Raw genomic sequence first — 26,287 nt, 5'->3', positions numbered from 1 at the left:
TAGCGGCAGCCAACCAAAAGGGCGAGGAAATGAGACAGGAGGATGACACGTCTACAGCGACGCAACGGTGAACTTTAATCAAGCGGAGGAAGGGAAACTGAGGAACCAATCAGCAAACAAGACGGAGCGAAACAAGCCAACCGGTGAGGAAGGATTCCTCCGTTGATTACGTTCGTCAGGCGGAGGCCGTCTGAGGCTTTGTTAACCTTGGTGTCGGGATCCTTATTACAGAGGAGCCTGGGTCATGTTCAGTTAGACACCAAACAAAAAGTAAAACGGTCCAAAACGGAGCGAAACAGGTGGAGGTACTATCTGTGCTCGTTTTCTGTTTTCTGTTGAAAAACATTTGTATCCTGCGTACCAAGTCAGCTTCCTTCACTTAAAGTCACCTGGATGTTAACGGCTGACATTCTTGCCTGTTGGCGTTACCATGGCAACCACATTAGAAGTAACGCCTTGGAAAGGTTCCGCTATATTTGGGTTCGGTTCTGCTGTGTCGAAAAGGTTTACTTTCGAAAAAAACAGAGAAATTGAAAGGCCACAGTTATGGCTGTCCAGAGTTATGATGGCCAGCCAGAATGCTTTCACTAAGGGGTGGCAGACCTTCACTCTGTTCCCATGGCGATGCGCTCTGAGTAATGTGAAGCATAATAACCTATGGGAGGGAGGGCCTTGCATCTGAGGAGAAGAAAAAAAACATGCTTCTCACCTTTTGACATCGCCCTTCAACAAACAACCTCTCTACCGAGAGAGAGAGAGAGAGAGACACAGAGAGAGAGAGACACAGAGAGAGAGAGAGAGAGAGAGAGAGAGAGACACAGAGAGAGAGAGACACAGAGAGAGAGAGAGAGAGAGAGAGAGAGAGAGAGACACAGAGAGAGAGAGACACAGAGAGAGAGAGAGAGAGAGAGAGAGAGAGAGAGAGAGAGAGAGAGACACAGAGAGAGAGAGAGAGAGAGAGAGAGAGAGAGAGAGAGAGAGAGGGGAGAGCGAAGAGAGACACAAAGAGAGAGAGAGAGAGAGCGAGCGAGAGAGAGAGAGAGAGAGAAAGAGAGTGAGACAGAGCGAGAGACAGAGAAAGAGCGAGAGCGACCCTTTTCTAGAACGGTGCAGAAGTGCTGGGCCAGGAGGGGGTTAGGTGCCTGTGTGTGTATATACACTGTACCTTAGCGATGGCGGTCTGTTTGTACATGCGTGTCACGAGCCCCATGACTTCAGTGAAGGGGTTGTCCGTGGCAGAGACCCCCGAACCCATGGTCCTCATCAGGCGCTCCCACTCCTCCAAGCTGCCGCTCGCCTCCTGCACACGCACACACACACACACACACACACACACACACATACATAAGGGCAGAACATGTTGCTGTGGATGATACCCTACTTTTCCTCCTTCAGGGAGAGAAAGGAGGAGGGAGAAAACGAAAGACAAGACAATTCCCAAAGACGCTGCTCCTCTCCCCTCCCCTCCCCTCCCCTCCTCTCCTCTCCTCTCCTCTCCTCTCCTCTCCTCTCCTCTCCTCTCCTCTCCTCTCCTCTCCTCTCCCTCTCCTAACGTCAGTAGTGCATAGGTAGGTCACATGGGCTAGCCCAATTATAGCTGGATTGTGACAAGGGGATGTTGAAGATGGAGAACACACTAGCCCAATACAATAAATCACACACAGTCTGTTCTTCAAGGTGAAATTCAATGAGTATTTAGGGGAGTTACTGTACAAGGGGAGTTACTGTATAACGGCAGTATGAAGGAGTATTTAGGGGAGTTACTGTATAACGGCAGTATGAAGGAGTATTTAGGGGAGTTACTGTATAACGGCAGTATGAAGGAGTATTTAGGGGAGTTACTGTACAACGGCAGTATGAAGGAGTATTTAGGGGAGTTACTGTACAACGGCAGTATGAAGGAGTATTTAGGGGAGTTACTGTACAACGGCAGTATGAAGGAGTATTTAGGGGAGTTACTGTAAAACGGCAGTATGAAGGAGTATTTAGGGGAGTTACTGTACAACGGCAGTATGAAGGAGTATTTAGGGGAGTTACTGTACAACGCCAGTATGAAGGAGTATTTAGGGGAGTTACTGTAGAAAGGCAGTATGAAGGAGTATTTAGGGGAGTTACTGTACAACGGCAGTATGAAGGAGTATTTAGGGGTATTACTGTAGAAAGGCTGTGTGAAGAAGTATTTAGGGGAGTTACTGTACAACGGCAGTATGAAGGAGTATTTAGGGGTATTACTGTAGAAAGGCCGTACGAAGGAGTATTTAGGGGAGTTAGGGGTATTACTGTAGAAAGGCAGTAGGAAGGAGTATTTAGGGGAGTTAGGGGTATTACTGTAGAAAGGCAGTACGAAAGAGTATTTAGGGAAGTTAGGGGTATTACTGTAGAAAGGCAGTACGAAGGAGTATTTAGGGGAGTTAGGGGTATTACTGTAGAAAGGAAGTACGAAGGAGTATTTAGGGGAGTTAGGGGTATTACTGTAGGAAGGCAGTAGGAAGGAGTATTTAGGGGAGTTAGGGGTATTACTGTAGAAAGGCAGTAGGAAGGAGTATTTAGGAGAGTTAGGGGTATTCCTCCTGTAGAAAGGCAGTACAGAGGAGTATTTAGGAGAGTTAGGGGTATTACTGTAGAAAGGAAGTATGAAGGAGTATTTAGGGGAGTTAGGGGTATTACTGTAGAAAGGCAGTACAGAGGAGTATTTAGGGGAGTTAGGGGTATTACTGTAGAAAGGCAGTACGAAAGAGTATTTAGGGGAGTTAGGGGTATTACTGTAGAAAGGCAGTAGGAAGGAGTATTTAGGAGAGTTAGGGGTATTCCTCCTGTAGAAAGGCAGTACAGAGGAGTATTTAGGAGAGTTAGGGGTATTACTGTAGAAAGGAAGTATGAAGGAGTATTTAGGGGAGTTAGGGGTATTACTGTAGAAAGGCAGTACAGAGGAGTATTTAGGGGAGTTAGGGGTATTACTGTAGAAAGGCAGTACGAAAGAGTATTTAGGGGAGTTAGGGGTATTACTGTAGAAAGGCAGTACAGAGGAGTATTTAGGGGAGTTAGGGGTATTACTGTAGAAAGGCAGTAGGAAGGAGTATTTAGGAGAGTTAGGGGTATTACTGTAGAAAGGCAGTACAGAGGAGTATTTAGGGGAGTTAGGGGTATTACTGTAGAAAGGCAGTACAGAGGAGTATTTAGGGGAGTTAGGGGTATTACTGTAGAAAGGCAGTACGAAAGAGTATTTAGGGAAGTTAGGGGTATTACTGTAGAAAGGCAGTACGAAGGAGTATTTAGGGGAGTTAGGGGTATTACTGTAGAAAGGAAGTACGAAGGAGTATTTAGGGGAGTTAGGGGTATTACTGTAGAAAGGCAGTACGAAGGAGTATTTAGGGGAGTTAGGGGTATTACTGTAGAAAGGCAGTACGAAGGAGTATTTAGGGGAGTTAGGGGTATTACTGTAGAAAGGCAGTACAGAGGAGTATTTAGGGGAGTTAGGGGTATTACTGTAGAAAGGCAGTACAGAGGAGTATTTAGGGGAGTTAGGGGTATTACTGTAGAAAGGCAGTACGAAGGAGTATTTAGGGGAGTTAGGGGTATTACTGTAGAAAGGCAGTACAGAGGAGTATTTAGGGGAGTTAGGGGTATTACTGTAGAAAGGCAGTACAGAGGAGTATTTAGGGGAGTTAGGGGTATTACTGTAGAAAGGCAGTAGGAAGGAGTATTTAGGGGAGTTAGGGGTATTACTGTAGAAAGGCAGTACAGAGGAGTATTTAGGGGAGTTAGGGGTATTACTGTAGAAAGGCAGTAGGAAGGAGTATTTAGGGGAGTTAGGGGTATTACTGTAGAAAGGCAGTAGGAAGCAGCTCTGAGAAGACAACAGATACATCTGAATTGTACAGATCCGAAACCCATTTGCAAGTATTTTTTGAATGTATTTTTTGAATGTATTTTTTTTTTAAATTTCACCTTTATTTAAATGTCATCGATGAGGCTGTAACGTAACAACATGTGGAAAAAGTCATGGGGTCTGAATACTTTCTGAATGCACCATACATGCATAAATTAATTATTTCATTCACACTGACTGCATACATACAGTCCTTAAATTAGCCAGCCAGTGGAGAGCGTAGGCTGAGGAGTGTGTGTGTGTGTGTGTGTGTGTGTGTGTGTGTTGACAGCATGTGATTTGAGTGCAGCAGCAGGTGAGGTCTCTTTGTACTGCGAGAGAGAGAGAGAGAGAGAGAGAGAGAGAGAGAGAGAGAGAGACAGAGAAAGAGAGAGAGAGAGAGAGAGAGAGAGAGAGAGAGAGAGAGACAGAGAAAGAGAGAGAGAGAGAGAGACAGAGAAAGAGAGAGAATCAGAGAGAGAGAGAGATCAGAGAGAGAGATCCCAGAGCCCGAGAGAAATCATAGAGAGAGATCAGAGTGAATCAGAGAGAGAGAGAGAGATCACACAGAGAGAGATCCCAGAGAAAGAGAGAGATCACAGAGAGAGAGAGAGAGAGAGAGAGAGAGAGAGAGAGAGAGAGACAGAGAAAGAGAGAGAGAGAGAGATCATAGAGAGAGAGAAAAGAAGGAATGTGTGAGCCATGCATTCCTCTGGCTGACAGAGGTAACAGAGGATGAGTTCTACCTCATTACTTCAGCCTTATACAGAGAGGAGAGGAGCGTAGCGGAGCGCACAGAGTTTAGAGCTCACAGAGTAACGTTTACACACTAGAGAGCTCACACAGAGGCTAGCGGAGAGTGAAGCTTACAGAGTAGCTTACACACTAGAGAGCTCACACAGAGGCTAGCGGAGAGTGAAGCTTACAGAGTAGTTTACACACTACTAGAGAGCTCACAGAGGCTAATTAAGAGATTATGGAGTTCACACTGAGTTTATAGAGCACACAGAGTTTAGAGCTCACAGGGTAGAGAGCTTTAGAGCTTACAGGGTAGAGAGCTATAGAGCTTACAGGGTATAGAGCTCACAGAGTTTACACACTAGACTAGAGAGCTAGTTCAGAGATTATGGAGTTCACACTTAGTTTATACAGCTCAGAGTATAGAGCTTACAGGATATAGAGATCACAGAGTTTACACACTAGACTAGAGAGCTAGTTCAGAGATTATGGAGTTCACACTTAGTTTATACAGCTCAGAGTATAGAGCTCACAGGATATAGAGATCACAAGAGTTTAGAGCTCACGAGATATAGAGCTCACAGGGTACAGAGGTATATGGGATGGGGCCACAGTGTCTCCCGACCCCTCCTGTCTCAGCCTCCAGTATTTATGCTGCAGTAGTTTGTGTCGGGAGGCTAGGGTCAGTCTGTTATATCTGGAGTACTTCTCCTGTCTTATCCGGTGTCCTGTGTGAATTTAAGTATGCTCTCTCTAATTCTCTCTCTTTCGGAGGACCTGAGCCCTAGGACCATGCCTCAGGACTACCTGGCCTGATGACTCCTTGCTGTCCCCAGTCCACCTGGCCGTGCTGCTGCTCCAGTTTCAACTGTTCTTCCTGCGGCTATGGAACCCTGACCTGTTCACCGGACGTGCTACCTGTCCCAGACCTGCTGTTTTCAACTCTCTAGAGACAGCAGGAGCGGTAGAGATACTCTTAATGATCGGCTATGAAAAGCCAACTGACATTTACTCCTGAGGTGCTGACTTGTTGCACCCTCGACAACTACTGTGATTATTATTATTTGACCCTGCTGGTCATCTATAAACCTTTGAACATCTTGGCCATGTTCTGTTATAATCTCCACCCGGCACAGCCAGAAGAGGACTGGCCACCCCTCATAGCCTGGTTCCTCTCTAGGTTTCTTCCTAAGTTTTGGCCTTTCTAGGGAGTTTTTCCTAGCCACCGTGCTTCTACACCTGCATTGCTTGCTGTTTGGGGTTTTAGGCTGGGTTTCTGTACAGCGCTTTGAGATATCAGCTGATGTAAGAAGGGCTTTATAAATCAATTTGATTTGAGGTATAGAGCTCACAGGGTAGAGAGCTCACAGGGTAGAGAGGTATAAAGCTCACAGGGTAGAGAGCTCACAGGGTAGAGCGGTATAGAGCTCACAGGGTAGAGCGGTATAGAGCTCACAGGGTAGAGAGCTCACAGGGTAGAGCGGTATAGAGCTCACAGGGTAGAGAGGTATAGAGCTCACAGGGTAGAGAGCTCACAGGGTAGAGAGGTATAGAGCTCACAGGGTAGAGAGCTCACAGGGTAGAGAGGTATAGAGTTCACAGGGTAGAGAGCTCACAGGGTAGAGAGGTATAGAGCTCACAGGGTAGAGAGCTCACAGGGTAGAGAGGTATAGAGTTCACAGGGTAGAGAGCTCACAGGGTAGAGAGGTATAGAGCTCACAGGGTAGAGAGCTCACAGGGTATAGAGCTCACAGGGTAGAGAGGTATAGAGCTCACAGGGTAGAGCGGTATAGAGCTCACAGGGTAGAGAGCTCACAGGGTAGAGCAGTATAGAGCTCACAGGGTAGAGCGGTATAGAGCTCACAGGGTAGAGAGCTCACAGGGTAGAGCGGTATAGAGCTCACAGGGTAGAGAGGTATAGAGCTCACAGGGTAGAGAGCTCACAGGGTAGAGAGGTATAGAGCTCACAGGGTAGAGAGCTCACAGGGTAGAGAGGTATAGAGTTCACAGGGTAGAGAGCTCACAGGGTAGAGAGGTATAGAGCTCACAGGGTAGAGAGCTCACAGGGTAGAGAGGTATAGAGTTCACAGGGTAGAGAGCTCACAGGGTAGAGAGGTAGAGAGCTCACAGGGTAGAGAGGTATAGAGCTCACAGGGTAGAGAGCTCACAGGGTATAGAGCTCACAGGGTAGAGAGGTATAGAGCTCACAGGGTAGAGCGGTATAGAGCTCACAGGGTAGAGAGCTCACAGGGTAGAGCGGTATAGAGCTCACAGGGTAGAGAGCTCACAGGGTAGAGAGGTATAGAGCTCACAGGGTAGAGCGGTATAGAGCTCACAGGGTAGAGAGCTCACAGGGTAGAGCGGTATAGAGCTCACAAGGTAGAGAGGTATAGAGCTCACAGGGTAGAGAGCTCACAGGGTAGAGAGGTATAGAGCTCACAGGGTATAGAGCTCACAGGGTAGAGCGGTATAGAGCTCACAGGGTAGAGCGGTATAGAGCTCACAGGGTATAGAGCTCACAGGGTAGAGAGGTATAGAGCTCACAGGGTAGAGAGGTATAGAGCTCACAGGGTAGAGAGCTCACAGGGTAGAGCGGTATAGAGCTCACAGGGTAGAGAGCTGAGTATACTGTCCACAGAGCTCATCGTGGATAAAAGAGCCCACAAAATACAGATATGATGGAAATAAAGTTCAATGAAATAGAAATGAACTGGCTACTGTTTGAATATGCATTCAGTTTTATAGAACAGACAGCGAGTGCTGATCAGTATGAAAGGCTACTTTACTTATGAATGGAAAAGGGCAAGACTGAAATAAAAACCATATGGCAATGGGAGATAAAATGATAACTAGTGTAAATTGGATACTATTGCCGAGCAACAGGATGGGAGAGCAAGAGAGGGAGGGTGGGGGAGTGTGAGAGAGAGAGATATGATAATGAGGGGATATTTTCAGAATATTTAGCACCCCGTCTCCCTTCTGTCTAGAGGGGTCCGTCCGTCCAGCCGTTTGTCAGCGTGTATGTGTGTTTCGATCTGTCTGCCCGTCTGTCTGTCCGTTACCTTGGCAGCGTCTTTGGGCAGGTCGAAGGGGATGCGCTGGCGTATTTTGGGGGGTAGCTGGGGGAGGACCTGTGCCTTCAGCCTCCGGATCATGATCTCACTGAGACGCTGGTGGAGTTCCTCAAGATGAGAGGCACCACGACAGTCCCACTGTCTCCTGTTACCAAAGAACCTGAGAGGGACAGACACCAGGGTTTGGGTCAGTGTGTCTGTCTGCTGCAGTGTCATTATGCGACTGCCCAGTATGTACACACTGCTGTTTGTCATTTTGGGAGGAAAGTGGGAGATGTAGCATTTTCACAATGCCAATGGTCATTATTACTGTGTGTGTGTTTGTATGTGTGTGTGTGTGTGTGTGTTTGTATGTGTGTGTTTGCATGTGTGTGTGTGTGTGTGTTTGTATGTGTGTGTGTGTGTGTGTGTGTGTAGGGCGTTACCTGTAGTGGGCGTTACAGTATTGTTTGGCGTAGTCACTCCACGTTCCAAACATCCTAGGATAGAGAGCCTCTATCTGCATAAAGAGCTGTGGAAACATAATAAATATAATGTGTGTGTGAGTGAGAGAGAGGTGTGTGTGTGTGAGTGAGAGAGGTGTGTGTATGTGTGTGTGTGTGTGTGTGTGTGTGAGTGAGAGAGGTGTGTGTATTTGTGTGTGTGTGTGTGAGTGAGTGAGTGAGAGAGGTGTGTATGAGTGTGTGTGTGTGTGTGTGTGTGTGTGTGTGTGTGTGAGTGTGTGAGAGTGAGAGGTGTATGTGTGTGTGTGTGAGTGAGTGAGAGGTGTGTGTGTGTGTGTGTGTGTGTGTGTGAGTGAGAGAGGTGTGTGTATGTGTGTGTGTGTGTGTGTGTGTGTGTGTGTGTGTGTGTGTGTGAGAGAGGTGTGTGTGTGTGTGTGTGTGTGTGTGTGTGTGTGTGAGTGAGAGAGGTGTGTGTGTGTGTGTGTGTGTGTGTGTGTGAGAGAGGTGTGGCAGATGTGTTCAGCCCCCTCCATTCTAACCATGATCACTCTTCAAGGCACTAAACGGAACATTTCTACCATGATGATAATAATGGACAATTATTCAAATGGAGCTTTTCAGGCAGCAGCCATGTGAATAACTACAGCCACTGTGAATGTCCTCATCAAAGCACTGTAGCAGCACAGTGGAGCCAAGAATACTCTGCTGTTACACGGGGAAATGGAAGGTTTGGTGTCGTGAACAATAGTAACGTGTGGGTGGAAGGGAGGGAGGGATGCTGGTTCTCTGGCACGGGCTCTGTGGTTGGTGTGTGTGTGTGTGTGTGTGTGTCATTTTAAAGTTATAAATACTACAGAAAGAACAGAGCTGCAATGGTTTCTAGAGCCTTGAAATCCCAGACCATCTGTACTCAACCAGCCCTTCATGCTTCCTCTAGGTACAGACAGGTTCAATGCAGATGGTCTGTGAAGTACTGAAGGAATGATAGGATCCCAGCGGGCCAAGCTGGTTCAAATGTCAGAATAGGACAGAAATGTGTGATCGGGGGATGGCGTGTGTTCGGACGTTCGGACCTTCGGGGGTACCGTACCTCCTCTGGCCGTCCCAGGGCCGGGGTGCCCGTCAGTAGGATGGCCCGCTTGGCGTTCTGGATGAGTGGTACCAGTATCTTAGACCTGGCTGCGTTCCTGGACTTGAGGTAGTGGGACTCATCCACCACCACCACATTAAACCTCTGTCTGGTCAGAGCCTCCACCAGGGGGCGTGCGTCTGTGGTGAGCAGCCCATAACCCAACACTGTTACCTTACTGCTACTGATCCCCCTATATAACACACAGAGGGTTATAATGTGTTATAATGGGTTATAGTGTGTTATAATGGGTCTGTGGTGAGCAGCCCGTAACCCAACACTGTTACCGTACTGCCTCTGTAGAGTGGACAGAGACACACCGATGATCAATTATCTCTAACAGTGAAAACATTGACTGCTGCTGCACTGATACTGTCAACTTGAACTAAATTGATTGAGAAAATAGACGTTCATTTAGCAGGAATGAAAATATCAATTTGCACATTTACAATTTTAAACTGCAGGTTAACATGTATTGTCATGAGTCTTGTCCAGGAGGCAGAACTGAAAGATCTCCCTTAGATAGACCAGCTGCAAAGTCAACATGTACTATGTTGTAAAAATCAGGAAAACAAAAATGAGCTTTTTGGTCTTAATTGAAGGTTATAGTTAGACATTAGGGTTAACAGTGTGGTTAGGGTTAGGGTTAGCAGTGTGGTTAGGGTTAGACATTATGGTTAGCAGTGTGGTTAGGGTTAGACATTATGGTTAGCAGTGTGGTTAAGGTTAGGGTTAGACATTTGGGTTAGCAGTGTGGTTAAGGTTAGACATTAGGGTTAGCAGTGTGGTTAGGGTTAGACATTAGGGTTAGCAGTGTGGTTAAGGTTAGGGTTAGCCATTAGGGTTAGCAGTGTGGTTAGGGTTAGACATTAGGGTTAGCAGTGTGGTTAGGGTTAGACATTAGGGTTAGCAGCGTGGTTAGGGTTAGACATTAGGGTTAGCAGCATGGTTAAGGTTAGGGTTAGACATTAGGGTTAGCAGTGTGGTTAGGGTTAGGGTTAACATTGGGGTTAGCAGTGTGGTTAGGGTTAGGGTTAGACATTGGGGTTAGCAGTGTGGTTAGGGTTAGACATTAGGGTTAGCAGTGTGGTTAGGGTTAGACATTGGGGTTAGCAGTGTGGTTAGGGTTAGACATTGGGGTTAGCAGTGTGGTTAAGGTTAGACATTAGGGTTAGCAGTGTGGTTAGGGTTAGACATTAGGGTTAGCAGTGTGGTTAGGGTTAGACATTGGGGTTAGCAGTGTGGTTAAGGTTAGAAGTGTGGTTAAGGTTAGACATTGGGGTTAGCAGTGTGGTTAATGTTAGGGATAGACATTAGGGTTAGCAGTGTGGTTAAGGTTAGACATTAGGGTTAGCAGTGTGGTTAGGGTTAGACATTAGGGTTAGCAGTGTGGTTAATGTTAGGGTTAGACATTATGGTTAGCAGTGTGGTTAAGGTTAGGGTTAGACATTTGGGTTAGCAGTGTGGTTAAGGTTAGGGTTAGCAGTGTGGTTAGGGTTAGACATTAGGGTTAGCAGTGTGGTTAGGGTTAGACATTAGGGTTAGCAGCATGGTTAAGGTTAGACATTAGGGTTAGCAGTGTGGTTAGGGTTAGACATTAGGGTTAGCAGTGTGGTTAAGGTTAGACATTAGGGTTAGACATTATGGTTAGCAGTGTGGTTAAGGTTAGGGTTAGACATTTGGGTTAGCAGTGTGGTTAAGGTTAGGGTTAGCAGTGTGGTTAGGGTTAGACATTAGGGTTAGCAGTGTGGTTAGGGTTAGACATTAGGGTTAGCAGTGTGGTTAGGGTTAGACATTAGGGTTAGCAGTGTGGTTAGGGTTAGACATTAGGGTTAGCAGTGTGGTTAGGGTTAGACATTAGGGTTAGCAGTGTGGTTAGGGTTAGACATTAGGGTTAGCAGTGTGGTTAGGGTTAGACATTGGGGTTAGCAGTGTGGTTAAGGTTAGAAGTGTGGTTAAGGTTAGACATTGGGGTTAGCAGTGTGGTTAGGGTTAGACATTGGGGTTAGCAGTGTGGTTAAGGTTAGACATTAGGGTTAGCAGTGTGGTTAGGGTTAGACATTGGGGTTAGCAGTGTGGTTAAGGTTAGAAGTGTGGTTAAGGTTAGACATTGGGGTTAGCAGTGTGGTTAGGGTTAGACATTGGGGTTAGCAGTGTGGTTAAGGTTAGACATTAGGGTTAGCAGTGTGGTTAAGGTTAGACATTAGGGTTAGCAGTGTGGTTAAGGTTAGGGTTAGCAGTGTGGTTAAGGTTAGGGTTAGACATTGGGGTTAGCAGTGTGGTTAAGGTTAGACATTGGGGTTAGCAGTGTGGTTAAGGTTAGACATTAGGGTTAGCAGTGTGGTTAAGGTTAGACATTAGGGTTAGCAGTGTGGTTAAGGTTAGGGTTAGCAGTGTGGTTAAGGTTAGGGTTAGACATTGGGGTTAGCAGTGTGGTTAAGGTTAGACATTAGGGTTAGCAGTGTGGTTAGGGTTAGACATTGGGGTTAGCAGTGTGGTTAAGGTTAGGGTTAGACATTGGGGTTAGCAGTGTGGTTAATGTTAGGGATAGACATTAGGGTTAGCAGTGTGGTTAAGGTTAGGGTTAGCAGTGTGGTTAAGGTTAGGGTTAGACATTGGGGTTAGCAGTGTGGTTAAGGTTCGACATTAGGGTTAGCAGTGTGGTTAAGGTTAGACATTGGGGTTAGCAGTGTGGTTAAGGTTAGACATTAGGGTTAGCAGTGTGGTTAAGGTTAGACATTAGGGTTAGCAGTGTGGTTAAGGTTAGACATTAGGGTTAGCAGTGTGGTTAAGGTTAGACATTAGGGTTAGCAGTGTGGTTAAGGTTAGACATTGGGGTTAGCAGTGTGGTTAAGGTTCGACATTAGGGTTAGCAGTGTGGTTAAGGTTAGACATTGGGGTTAGCAGTGTGGTTAAGGTTAGACATTAGGGTTAGCAGTGTGGTTAAGGTTAGACATTAGGGTTAGCAGTGTGGTTAAGGTTAGACATTAGGGTTAGCAGTGTGGTTAAGGTTAGACATTAGGGTTAGCAGTGTGGTTAAGGTTAGACATTGGGGTTAGCAGTGTGGTTAAGGTTAGACATTAGGGTTAGCAGTGTGGTTAAGGTTAGGTTTAAGAGTTGATGACTTTGTGGCTGTGCTAGTTAGTGACCACTCTGCAGAGGTGCCTCCAGAACAAACTAAAAACATGAACCTGCATTTTAACAGGTGGAGAACTTCAGTAGGGAAACCAGGACCACAACCAAGCAGCGCAGGAAAAGCAGACCAGAGTCCAGATGAAGTTAACATGGGGTAACGTACAGCGTGTCACTCTTGGTCTCCACCAGGTTGATATCTCCAGGGTTGAGCTCAGGGATCCACCTCTCCATCTCCTCGATCCAGAGGTACTTTAGAGAGGAGGGCACCACGACGAGCAGAGGCCACTCCTGTCTGTAGGCGTAGGCCACAGAGATAGCCTGCACCGTCTTCCCTAGACCCATCTGGAGAAGAGGATTAACAGTACAATGTAGAGGATGAAAACAATGATGTATGGATATAATCCATGAAAACTCATTTCAGAAACAAAACAAACCGAACACAATCATTGCCTGGCTCAAAGGTAAGCATGTGATGGAGTGTTCCTGACATTCTGAGACACCAATACATTCTAGAATGACTTTATGTCAAAAATGATTACATGGCTAGGAAGGTTTCTTAAACTTGACGAATTAATTCAGAGGGAAGCATAGCATATATTATTTGAGGAAAATAGATTTGATAGGACAAGGGGGGTTGGGTTGTGTGTGCCTCAGGGCTTACCTCATCTGCGATCATACACCTGAAACAGAGAAGAGAACGACAGGGGTTGAGAGGGGAGGACATAGAATATTTGATTGCACTAGCAATCAAATCAAAATGGATTGGTCACATGCGCCGAATACAACAGGTGTAGACTTTACCGTGTAATGCCTGTTTACGAGCCCTTCCCAACAATGCAGTTTAAAAATAATAATACAAATTAAAAATTGTAACACAAGAGGAATTAAATACACAAGAATGGAGTTATACAGGAAGTATCAGATCAATGTGCAGCTATATACAGGAAGTACCAGATCAATGTGCAGCTATATACAGGAAGTACCAGATCAATGTGCAGCTATATACAGGAAGTACCAGATCAATGTGCAGCTATATACAGGAAGTACCAGAACCAGATCAATGTGTAGAGGTATGAGGTAATTGCAGGGAGGGTAAAGTGACTAGACATCAGGATAGATAATAATAAGGTATTTGAGGTAGATATGTACATGAAGGCAGGGTAAAGTAACTAGACATCAGGATAGATAATAATAAGGTATTTGAGGTAGATATGTACATGAAGGCAGGGTAATGTGACTGGGCATCAGGATAGATAATAATAAGGTATTTGAGGTAGATATGTACATGAAGGCAGGGTAAAGTGACTAGACATCAGGATAGATAATATTAAGAGAAAAATAAAGAACAGAGTAGCAGTAAAAATGATGAGTGTAAAAGTGTGTGTGTGTGTGTGCACGTGCATGTGTGTTTGTGTTGTGTCGGTATGTGTGTGTGTGTTAGCATATGTAGTGTATATGAATATGTGTGGGTTTTGTGTGGGAGTGTCAATTTATTTTTTTATTTTACCTTTATTTAACTAGGCAAGTCAGTTAAGAACAAATTCTTATTTTCAATAACGGCCTAGGAACAGTGGGTTAACTGCCTGTTCAGGGGCAGAACGACAGATTTGTACCTTGTCAGCTCGGGGGTTTGAACTTGCAACCTTCCGGTAGTGAGTGAGTATGTATGTACAGTGACTTCAGGGAGTATTCAGACCCCTGGACCTATTCCACATTTTGTTGTGTTACAGCCTGAATTTCTCTCACCCATCTACACACAATACCCATAATGACAAAAGTAAAAACATGTTTTTAGAAAGTTGCTAATTTACTGAAAATGAAATACAGAAATATCTAAATGTACACACTAAGTATTCACACCCCTTTGCTATGACACTCCCAACTGAGCTCAGGTGCATCCAATTTCCTTTGGTCAACGATGAGACGTCACCACAACTTGGCTGGAGTCCACCTGTGGCCAAATTCAATTGTTTGGACATAGAAAGAAACCCACCTGTCTCTATATAAGGTCCCACAGATGACAGTGCATGTCAGAGCAGGAACTATCCCCTGAAGTCCAGGGAACTGTCCGTAGAGCTCCAAGATAGAATTGTCATGAGGCATATATCTGGGGGAGGGTATAAAACAATTGATTCCAAGAGTCCAGTGGTCTCCATCATTGAGAGAATTATGGAACTACCCAGACTCTGTCTACAGCTGGCCCTCTGATCAAACTGAACAACTGGTCAAGAAGGACCTTGGTCAGAGAGGTGACCAAAAACTCAATGACCACTGACAAAAGTACAGAGTTCCTTGACTGAGATGGGAGAACATGCCAGAAGAACAACTGTGTATCTACAGCACTTCACCAATCTGGGCTTTATGGGAGAGTTGCCAGACGGAAGCCACTCCTGGAAAAAAGGTACTTGACAGCACGACTGGAGTTTCCAAAAAGGCACCTGAGACTCAGATCATAAGGCAAAAGATTCTGTGGTCTGATGAGACTGAAATTGAACTCTTCGGCCTGAATGCAAAGGGATATGTCTGGAGAAAACCAGGAACAGCGCATCACCGTCTAACACCGTCCCTGCCGTGAAGCATGGTGGTGGCGGAATCATGTTCTGTGGCATGCAGGGGTGTGTGCTTAGTCCCCTCATGTACTCCCTGTTCACCCACGACTGCGTGGCCAAGCATGACTCCAACACCATCATTAAGTTTGCTGACGACACAACAGTGGTAGGTCTGATCAACCACGATGAGACAGTCTATAGGGAGGAGGTCAGAGACCTATCGTTGTTGTCCTGGCACCACACTCTCTCCCTCAATGTGAGCAAAACAAAGGAGCTGATTGTGGACTACAGGAAAAGGAGGGCCGAACAGGTCCCCGTTAACATCGACTGGGCTGCAGTGGAGCAGGTCGAGAGTTAAGTTCCTTGGTGTCCACATCACCAACAAACCATCATGCTCCAAAAACACCATCACCAAAACTCCTTCAGTTGGCGCTCCCTATTGCGATTTTTACACAAACATTCCTTATTTGATGTTTAGTTTGTTCCCTGTCTTTAAGTTTTGTGGGATTGACCTTTTGTTTGCCTCTTCTTGGGCAAATTTTGTGGGCGTTCATGTTGGGTGTCTTTTAGGTCCCAGTTGTTACTAGTCAACTTTCAGTGGACACCCCTCCATGAGTGTCTTTCAGAAGCCCTCCTGAACCTCACCTGTTTAGGCTGTTGTCAGTGACTCTGTTAGTTCCTCCTTCTGTTTGAGCGACATTCTTGCTGGGGAACGTAACACCACAAAATGAATGAGTCAAGGGGTATGAATACTTTCTGAAGACCCTGTAGTGTGTGTGTGTGTATATATATTAGTCTAGTGAGTGTGCAGTAACACTATAGCCTAGACTATGGTCCCCATTTCAAACTGAGAGTCAAGTTGATATTGCTAAATATATTATGACATAATCAATATCAACACAAATAAGAGGTATGATTCCCATTCAGGTCTGTCCATCAGTTGGATACGACAGAGCCACTGCCACTCAGAACATAATCACACCACAGCTTCCTCCCTTTGCAATTCTAAGTGTAGTAGCTCCACAGATCAATGATGACAGTTTTATTACCCTGCTCACAAGGTTATACGCTGTTAGCATGTTCCCTCCACCAGCTTTTACAAAACAGGCTTTTATCCACACCTCCCTGTTCATGACGGATTCCACCAACACTCTTTCTAGCATTTATTTTTCAGATAGTAGCTACAGTGCATTCGGAAAGTATTCAGACCCCTTCCCTGGAGAGAGAAAACCAAAACATGTCTGCAGCATTGAAGGTCCCCAAGAACACAGTGGCCTCCATCATTCTTAAATGGAAGAAGTTTGGAACCAACAAGACTCTTCCTTGAGCTGGCCGCCCGGCCAAATTGAGCACTCGGGGGAGAAGCGCCTTGGCCAGGGAGGTGACCAAGAACCCAATGCTCACTCTGACAGAGCTCCAGAGTTATTGTATGGAGATGGGAGAACCTTCCAGAAGGACAACCATCTCTGCAGCACTCCACCAATCAGGACTTTATGGCAGAGTGGCCAGATGGAAGCCACTCCTCAGTAAAAGGCACATGACTGCCTGCTTGGAATTTGCCAAAAGGCACCTAAAGGACTCTCAGACCATGAGAAACAAGATTCTCTGGTCTGATCTGATAAAACTATTTTTCATGTCTGGAGGAAACCTGGCACCATCCCTACGGTGAAGCATGGTGGTGGCAGCATCATGCTGCGGGGAGGTTTTTCTGCGGCAGGGACTGGGAGACTAGTCAGGGTCGAGGGAAAGATGAACAGAGCAAAGTACAGAGAGATCCATGTTGAAAACCTGCTCCAGAGTGAAGGTTCAACTTTCAACAGGACAACGACCCTAAGCACACAGCCAAGACAACGCAGGAGTGGCTTCGGGACAAGTTTCTGAATGCTCAAGTGGCCCAGCCAGAGCCCGGACTTGAACCCGATCAAACATCTCTGGGGAGACGTAAAAATAGCTGTGCAGCGACGCTCCCCATCCAATCTGACAGAGCTTGAGAGGATCTGCATAGAACAATGAGAGAAACTCCCCAAATACAGGTATGCCAAGCTTGTAGCGTCATACCCAAGAAGACTTGGGTAATCACTGCCAAAGGTGCTTCAACAAAGTACTGAGGACTGAATGCTTATGTACATTTGATATTTATGTTTTTTTTTAATTTTTAATACATTTGCAAACATTTCTAAAAATCTGTTTTTGCTTTGTCATTATGGGGTATAGTGGGTAGATTGATGAGGGGGGGGAATTATGTAATCAATTTTAGAATAAGTCGAGGGGTCTGAATACTTTCAGAATGCACTGTATATTGAAATAGGTTTTAGGCTTCTCCTAATTCTGATTATCATGGCTGTTCGTGGTCGTTTGGGCTTCTTTAGTAGAATGGACTGATTGTAAGTCTCTGTGAATAAGAGCGTCTGTTAAATGACTTGAATGTAAAATGTAACCCAGGTAGGCAACACCAGTCTGCAATGATGTGATATTCAAAATGTAGCCCAGGTAGGCAACACCAGTCTGCAATGATGTGATATTCAAAATGTAGCCCAGGTAAGCAACACCAGTCTGCAATGATGTGATATTCAAAATGTAGCCCAGGTAGGCAACACCAGTCTGCAATGATGTGATATTCAAAATGTAACACAGGTAGGTAGAGCTAGTCTGCAATGATCGTGAGATGTGATATTCAAAATGTAGCCCAGGTAGGTAGAGCTAGTCGGCAATGATTGTGAGATGTGATATTCAAAATGTAGCCCAGGTAGGTAGAGCTAGTCTGCAATGATCGTGAGATGTGATATTCAAAATGTAGCCCAGGTAGGTAGAGCTAGTCTGCAATGATCGTGAGATGTGATATTCAAAATGTAGCCCAGGTAGGTAGAGCTAGTCTGCAATGATTGTGAGATGTTGTATTCAAAATGTAGCCCAGGTAGGTAGAGCTAGTCTGCAATGATCGTGAGATGTGATATTCAAAATGTAGCCCAGGTAGGTAGAGCTAGTCTACCCATGAGAAAAGCAGTTGTGATCCCCCTCCCTCCCCTTCAGTTGAACAGCATGATTAATGAGCACCTTCCACTGGTGTTTCTTCTAATTGCCAGCCCACTCTGCTCAACCAGCATAATGCATACACACACAATGGGAGTAGAGAGATGGAGAGAGGGAGGGAGAGATCGAGAGAGAGATAGAGAGAAAACAGAGGGAGAAAGACAGCGAGAGAGGCTCCTTTCAGCCAGGTGCTTTCCATTTCTCCACGCATTAATCATTCTTCTTTCAATAACCTGGGTACATCCCAAAAGGCACCCTGTTCCCTATGTAGTGCACTCCTTTTTAGCCCAGGCTGTTGTCAAAAGTAATGCACTATACAGGGAATAGGAGGCCCGTTCAGCCAGACAGCTGGTTTCATGGAGGATGCTCTGACTGCCACGGTTGCTTGACAACAGCACGTTGAACAACTTTTTTAATGTTATCTGTGAAACCCACCAGCACCAAGATGTCTGTAAACGTAGCTCCTCCTCCCGGGATGGAGGCGGGGTCTTTGACCTTCCACACAATCATTTAAGTCTTTTGTCTTGTCTTCAATGAATGGAGCATAGACTAGACTACTTACACTGAGGCTCATACATTACCATACATTCATATTATTCATGCTTTCTTATCAACGGGCAGGTAGGCTATTTAAGTAGGGGGATTATTTTTCTGGGACCTGTACCTATCTTTTAATATCAACAACCTTACGTTATTTTTAGTATTACACAGTTATTGATTACTGTATTGTTGGGTTTAGAGTTAGCAAAAAATTAATTTCACTGTACTTGTGCATGTGAAAACAATAAAACTTAAACGTTTTTAAAATGGGAACACACCTCACTAATCCTATCAGATCTACAAGCTCTAGGATCATTAAGCGAAGTCATTCACTAGGCCTATGTCAGCATGAAAATAAAGCTATTTTACATACTTGTCACATTTTCCTCGTCACTGCATCGTGATGAATCAGCAGTTTGTAATTAATTCAATAATAAGCCTTTATAATTGATGTAGAGCTGTTTCTGCTTAGTCTGGCTCAGCAAAGCAAACGCCTGGCTGACAATTACACCCCCCCATCTCAAATAAAACACTGTTTATATCATACAATAAGGAGGGGGGTAGTTTAAACTTATTTTAAAGTCATATCTTTAAATCTATTGGCTAAGGAGGTGACAAATCACACATGACATCCAAACTGAGAATATCATCGGGGACCAGTTGTGTGTTGGGGGTCTGTGTTGGGGTCCGGGGATTTAATGCACACATCAACATCAGCTGTGGTATTGAATTTCACAGTGATTTTGAAGCTCAGGCAAGAGAAGCAACAACACAGTCTATCTGTCTATTGATCTGTTGTAACACCAGCGTCGGCGTGGCAACCCTTACAAGTGGCCCCGGCAGACACTTACAATAACGCTTTAGTTAGATGGCATGTGATGTACTTCGCACAACCTCATTCAAATAGAATGTTTAAGCCAACTGACATTATGCCCAAGTGGAATGCAATGTAACTGACATTATGCCCAAGTGGAATGCAATGTAACTGACATTATGCCCAAGTGGAATGCAATGTAACTGACATTATGCCCAAGTGGAATGCAATGTAACTGACATTATGCCCAAGTGGAATGCAATGTAACTGACATTATGCCCGAGTGAAATGCAATGTAACTGACATTATGCCCAAGTGGAATGCAATGTAACTGACATTATGTCCAAGTGGAATGCAATGTAACTGACACTACATTATCATAAGAAGATTAGTGTCAGGCTCCCAGATACTATCAAGCCTTTCTAAATTGCATTTCAAATAATAAAATAAATAAATACAAATAATAAATCAAATAAATTGGCATCAACTTAATTCCAAACCAGGCTACATATTGATGCGAGGTGGGCAATCAAACAACCTGATTCTCTATTAGAAGAGTCTGTATAATTTATAACTATTAGCTAGAGTTCTTCAATACAAACATGTCAACCTCTGTCCACGGAGGGTGTCCTAAAAGATTAACCAAACTTGGCAGTCAATGTGTGTGTTGCTCTGATCTGCCTCAGCCTCTGGTCCCACTACAACAACTCCAACACAGCACCTGGCTCTCCTGATCGCTAACAGCTTGCATCACTCGTCTCCATGGAGAAACCGTACACAGAACCCTACAAAGCCCAGATAGTGTTTACGGTCACATTGATGTCTCCAACATATTGACTGGATGACTCATCCTCACAGTACATCACTTCTACTGTCCCTGTATTGATCTACTGCTCAGGTTGACTACTCTGACCTGACTGTCCCTGACTGCCTGTCCCCTGGGATTCTTACATCCACTGATCGACTGACTGACTGACTGACTGACTGACTGACTGACTGACTGGCTGGGACGGACGGATGAGTAGTCTGGCTCTGGCTGGCTTTTTCTTCTGCTGCTCACATTGTGCGAGGCTGAGGTGATTCAGGCTACAGGCTTAATACACATTTTAACTATTTTTTTTTGCTTTTAAAGTAACAATGACTTGGTGAATAAAGTGAGCACAAACTGTGCTTCTGCTTACTATTTGGGGCCTTGGCCAGGTTACTGTACAGTACTTTGTGACAAAGCTGTTGATGTAAAAAGGGCTTGATTCACTAACAACCACCTACCTTCCATTCTTTGATAGGGCGAATTTGACCCCCTCCTTTTGGAATGGCATCAGTCTCTGTTGTAGCTTGTCTGGGAGGACTGACAACTGACTGTCCCATCTCCTGTCAACATGGGAGTTCTGGGGATCACAATCCCTATCCTGGACCTCACTCATGGCCCGTCTTGACTTTTAGATGCCTTTGCAAAGAATGAAGAGAGAAAAACAACAGTAAGAAGAAAAACCAACCCTGGCTGACAATTAATCATCCAGACTGGCAATTAATCATCCAGACTGGCAATTAATCATCCAGACTGGCAATTAATCATCCAGACTGACAATTAATCATCCAGACTGGCAATTAATCATCCAGACTGGCAATTAATCATCCAGACTGGCAATTAATCATCCAGACTGACAATTAATCATCCAGACTGACAATTAATCATCCAGACTGACAATTAATCATCCAGACTGGCAATTAATCATCCAGACTGACAATTAATCATCCAGACTGACAATGAATCATCCGGACTGACAATTAATCACCCGGACTAACAATGAATCATCCAGACTGACAATGAATCATCCAGACTGACAATGAATCATCCAGACTGACAATGAATCATCCAGACTGACAATGAATCATCCGGACTGACAATTAATCACCCGGACTGACAATGAATCATCCAGACTGACAATGAATCATCCAGACTGACAATGAATCATCCAGACTGACAACGAATCATCCAGACTGACAACGAATCATCCGGACTGACAATGAATCATCCGGACTGACAATTAATCATCCAGACTGACAATGAATCATCCAGACTGACAATGAATCATCCAGACTGACAATGAATCATCCAGACTGGCTTTGGCATTTTGCAAAAAATTGAGGCACTACTCAAATTTGGCTCCATGCGGGTTCGATTCCCACGGGAGTCAGTATGAAAATGTATGCACCAACTAATGTAAGATTCTATGGATAAGAGCGTCTGCTAAATGACTAAAATGCATTCAGTGCTGTTTTACAGCTTGGTGGCACCATGTCTCAGCTCAACTGTCATCTCATAGCATGGATTTACCTGCGACAATATCAGGAACAGGCTGCTGAACTGCCACGAGATGACTGCTCCTCTGCTCTTATTGGTAAGGTGCTAAGAGACTGCTGGGTTACCCAGTTGAAGGATATCTGTTAAGGTAAGACAAAGAACGAGAAGACTATTGGTGCTAGGAAGAATAGGGATACAGGAGGATGGTTACAAAGGTACTCTGACAAATACGGTTACATTAACTTCCACGGTAACGTTAGCTAACTAGCTAGCTATGCACAGCAAATTCCCATCCACGTTTTTAGCTACAGCTCAACCCACTTCAAATGTACAAGAGATTATACATGCTAAGGCTTTGCACTTGTTAGTTTGAAAAAAAATACATTAGTAAGAGGATACAGACCACCAGTGCAGAAATGTTTTGATATAGATTTGCATGTGCAGTAGTTTCGCGGGAAACTTTGACAGCAGCTACGTAGTTTGCGTAGCGGATTCCATAGGAGTTGCGTTCAAGATAAGACGCCTGCAACTTTCTAGAATCTTGACTAAAAAGCTGTTTAAAAATATATATATAATTCCAACGATACTTTTCTAAGTGATTTCAAATTCATATAAACGTTTCTACCAGACTCAAAAGCATGCTCAATACATCTAATTTTAGTAGTACATGACCCCTACAGTAGAACGATCACTGGACGCTCATTCGGATTTGCTGGGCAGACTGTCAGTCCCGGTGCTTCCTGCTGTACTCTCCAATTTCCCGTTTCGTCTTGTGCTGAATGTTAGCCTCGGTCTGTTGCGGCTACACACTGATCTTTCCCTGGCCACACGCAGCTGTTTTTATAAATCATTCTGTTTTTGTCAACGTTTCTGGTAAGACAACATGTGTTTGTTTCTTCGCACACGTTCTTTGTGGGGATTAACGGTGAATTTGTGTAGTTAGGTTATCAAATGACCATTTTAGTGGCAAATTTAGCTAGCTTAGTTCGCTAACTAGCTAAGGTCGGAATAATTTGTCGAGCTGAAGGGCTACGTTAGCTAACTAGCTTGTTGGCTAGCTAGCTAAACTCAAACGAATTCAAAGATCAACTTGGCACAGGTAAGAGTTGCGTTTAGATGGCTTGATTTTAATACAAACAAGTCATTGGTAACGAGCTAGTTAGCTAAACTAGGTATCATTTATCGTGGTTGGCTAACGTACCTAGCTTCCCCCGAAGCGCCGCAAGCAAGGCCTGCTCGTTTGCCTCATCAACAACTAGCTAGCTTTGCAAACTCGCTGTTGGCTAGTTAACAATAGTAACTAGCTAGTTAGTTATGCATTTTAGACATGCAGGAATGATACCTCTGTACAAACTAAATATACATGTTTGAAATAACACTGTTCTAGTTAGCTCTAGTTGGTAGAACTAAGGAACACTAACGTTATACCCTGCAGTTCGTGCCTTCCGAAGTAACTTTGTTTTCGCGTTAACTGTCCGCTAATGGCAATGGTTCACGTTCACCAGCCTGTATATGTCAGTGTGAGAATAAATAACATGCTAAAATGGTGGAGAGAACAACGTTACTCCCCAGTCCGAGGTACCTGTTGAGAAAATCCACAAGAGGTGTCCGTTCACAATACACAAACAAAACACTCCATCACATAGTCCTCGAGCTCTGGTGCAGTTCATAATTGGAGCGTGGACAACATCTTATTTCAAGGCATGTCATGACGCTAAAGCCCCACTAACTAGTTGGGCTAATTGTGTTTGACATATTCTGCATGACACTTCTCTTCATGTATCATGTTCAGCTGTCCTCATATCGCTTGCTATTCCTCTTGTCAGAGGGATGGAGTGCTGAAAGAACGGTCACTGACAGGGCTTGTCTTCAGACTTTCATTCTAAAGTAGGGAATGTATTAATGTTCAATCACTATCATGCCACCAATAACGTGTAATTTGATTGCCAATATGCTGGGATCTCTCTATGCAGGCATACCTGGGCTCCCGAGTGGTGCAGCAGTCTAAGGCACTGCATCTCAGTGCTTGAGGCGTCACTACAGACACCCTGGGTCGAATCCAGGCTGTATCACAACCGGCTGGAGTCCCATAGGGCGGCCAGTGTAGGCCATCATTAAAAATAATTTGTTCTTAACTGACTTTCCTAGCTAAATAGAGGTAAAAACATAGACGTACTTACAGTAATTATGGTGCCTACCATTGGCTTGGCTGGTGTGATGAAGTGTTTTTTATTATACTAAAGTAAATGGGTGACATGTCAGCTCAGTGTCCTTCCTACCGCTTCTATAATGAGGATGCAGAGTCTACTACAGGAGTGTTTCCCTGCTGTCTGTTCAACCCAAGGGATGCTCATTAGGATAGTATTATGCTATTGCCATAAATGGAGAACTCGGTGGGGAAATATAGCCTAACTAAGCACATCCGTCACTTCTCACAGCAAATTAAAACGCAACGCCTAATAGGCTAATGTATGAAGCGTTGCCGAGACACCGCAGTTTTGTTGAAATAGTGGTCCCTTTTTTGTCTGGCTTTGGAGTTTGTTAATCAAAGAGGGAAGGCTCCAGTTAGCTGATAGCTAGATGCAGAACCCCACTGTGGGCTTGTTTGATGAGTAGTTCTATTGTTTTAGGACTATAGGACTATAGCTGGGTTTGAGAGTGACTTATGCTAGGCTACAGTTTTATACATGTCACTGCCGTATTGTATTTAATGTCTAGTTAGAAAGTCAAGGAGGCACACTTGCCTGAGTTATGAACTATCTATCCTGGTTGTCTAGTGCTGCCATTAATAATTCTGTGCCGAGGCTCACCGATTTGGCTTTCATTGCTGGAGGCTCTGCCGTTAGGAGTGCAGTGACACAACTCTTGATTTATGTCCAAATTAGGGGTGTAAATTGAGAATATTGAATAGTCTGATGCTGTGTAATTTCTTCTTTAATTACTCAGGTGTGTGTCTGTGCATTTGTGTGTGGTGGGGGGAGGGAAATCATGATGAATTTGTATGCTTAAATGCTTTATGTTCTTATCCAACTTCCTCCTCGTGATATAGTCAGACAGACGTCAGTAACGTAGGTAGGCCCATCCGGTTTCACAGCTTGACACAGTGAACATTGCAACATGATTGATTCCTCTTTGTTTATCGATTGTGTGCATCAAAGGAGACTACTGGCAGTTTGCGAGGCTGTTGGGTTTATGAGATTCAGTGACCGTGTTGGTGGCGTAGCTACTTCAGTTGGTGGACTTGTAACTGTAGTGAAAAATGTGATCAGATCAGTTGTCACCAGCGTCTGTTGCTAAGGGACAGGGAGAGCTTTCCTCCTACCCTGACAGCATCTATTATTTACTTCAGTTTTTAAGGGATTGGAACAAATAACACCTGATTTCCCCTATATTCCCCTACGTTTTATGATCACTCTGAACGTCTCCATTAATTAGTAGCACTGTAACATACTACAATTGACTTGAGCATATTTTCTGTGGTTAGTTGTAGAGCTGGGCGGTACACCGTATTTTACGATATACTGGTATTGATGCATGGACCGGTTTGGGTTTTTACTTTACCTTCTATAACGGTATTTAAAATGTTTGGTTTGTTAAATGTGATACACCGTGTGTATAGTCGTCTCTCTCTGCTCTCCAACTATCCATTCTGCTTTCCACACAGACCTAGCCCCATCTAGCCCCATTTGTTGTTGTTTGACCACGAGACACTTGCGTTCAGTTTGCATGGTCAATGTAGCACATGCAAAAATGTTAATGACAACGATGCTGTTTTCATTTAGCTTCTTAATGTAAATCCCCTAGCGTTCTAAAATTACACTATTAGCTTGTGTTTCTTACATCTGCCAACCGCTAGTTTGTCTTGGCAAGTTTGGCCTAAATCTTGTTTGCCGCTCATCGCTAGTTAGCTGGCTAGCTAGCTAACTAGTTAAAATCCAAATCACAGTGTATTTGGTCACATACACATGGTTAGCGGATGTTAATGGTCACATACACATGGTTAGAGGATGTTAATGGTCACATACACATGCTTAGAGGATGTTAATGGTCACATACACATGGTTAGAGGATGTTAATGGTCACATACACATGGTTAGAGGATGTTATTGGTCACATACACATGGTTAGAGGATGTTAATGGTCACATACACATGGTTAGAGGATGTTAATGGTCACATACACATGGTTAGAGGATGTTATTGGTCACATACACATGGTTAGAGGATGTTAATGGTCACATACACATGGTGAGCAGATGTTAATGGTCACACACATGGTTAGCAGATGTTATTGGTCACATACACATGGTTAGCAGATGTTATTGGTCACATACACATGGTTAGCAGATGTTAATGGTCACATACACATGGTTAGAGGATGTTAATGGTCACATACACATGGTTAGAGGATGTTAATGGTCACATACACATGCTTAGAGGATGTTAATGGTCACATACACATGCTTAGAGGATGTTAATGGTCACATACACATGGTTAGAGGATGTTAATGGTCACATACACATGGTTAGAGGATGTTATTGGTCACATACACATGGTTAGAGGATGTTAATGGTCACATACACATGGTTAGAGGAGTAGAGTAGAGTAATCTAACAATTCCCCAACAACTACCTAATACACACACAAGTGAAGGGATGGAAT

General features: G+C 44.4%; 2 protein-coding genes across 2 annotated transcripts in view; one reads left to right on the top strand and one right to left on the bottom strand.

Annotated features, from left to right (window-relative positions):
• The window catches only part of LOC139396219 (DNA annealing helicase and endonuclease ZRANB3-like), a gene marked incomplete at its 3' end in the record, with an annotated part of 43,274 nt that extends 21,170 nt beyond the window's left edge, over positions 1 to 22,104 (bottom strand). Inside the window, exons 1-9 of the mRNA XM_071143357.1 lie at positions 22,029 to 22,104; positions 21,659 to 21,765; positions 20,590 to 20,767; positions 13,049 to 13,067; positions 12,551 to 12,729; positions 9,214 to 9,445; positions 8,106 to 8,191; positions 7,669 to 7,840; positions 1,166 to 1,300 (exon numbers count right to left, since the gene is read on the bottom strand). Coding sequence (XP_070999458.1) covers positions 1,166 to 1,300; positions 7,669 to 7,840; positions 8,106 to 8,191; positions 9,214 to 9,445; positions 12,551 to 12,729; positions 13,049 to 13,067; positions 20,590 to 20,744 — 978 coding nt within the window. The remainder of the gene's footprint in view (positions 1 to 1,165; positions 1,301 to 7,668; positions 7,841 to 8,105; positions 8,192 to 9,213; positions 9,446 to 12,550; positions 12,730 to 13,048; positions 13,068 to 20,589; positions 20,768 to 21,658; positions 21,766 to 22,028) is intronic.
• Positions 22,105 to 22,348: 244 nt separating this feature from the next.
• LOC139396220 (R3H domain-containing protein 1-like) overlaps positions 22,349 to 26,287 on the top strand; it is a gene marked incomplete at its 3' end in the record, with an annotated part of 47,064 nt that continues 43,125 nt past the window's right edge. Inside the window, 1 exon segment of the mRNA XM_071143358.1 lies at positions 22,349 to 22,498.

Source organism: Oncorhynchus clarkii, unplaced genomic scaffold (genome assembly GCF_045791955.1).
Source record: "Oncorhynchus clarkii lewisi isolate Uvic-CL-2024 unplaced genomic scaffold, UVic_Ocla_1.0 unplaced_contig_8875_pilon_pilon, whole genome shotgun sequence".
Classification (NCBI taxonomy): Eukaryota; Metazoa; Chordata; class Actinopteri; order Salmoniformes; family Salmonidae; genus Oncorhynchus; species Oncorhynchus clarkii.
The sequence above is the reverse complement of the archived record's forward strand: the minus strand, read 5'-3'. Positions and strand labels throughout refer to the sequence as shown.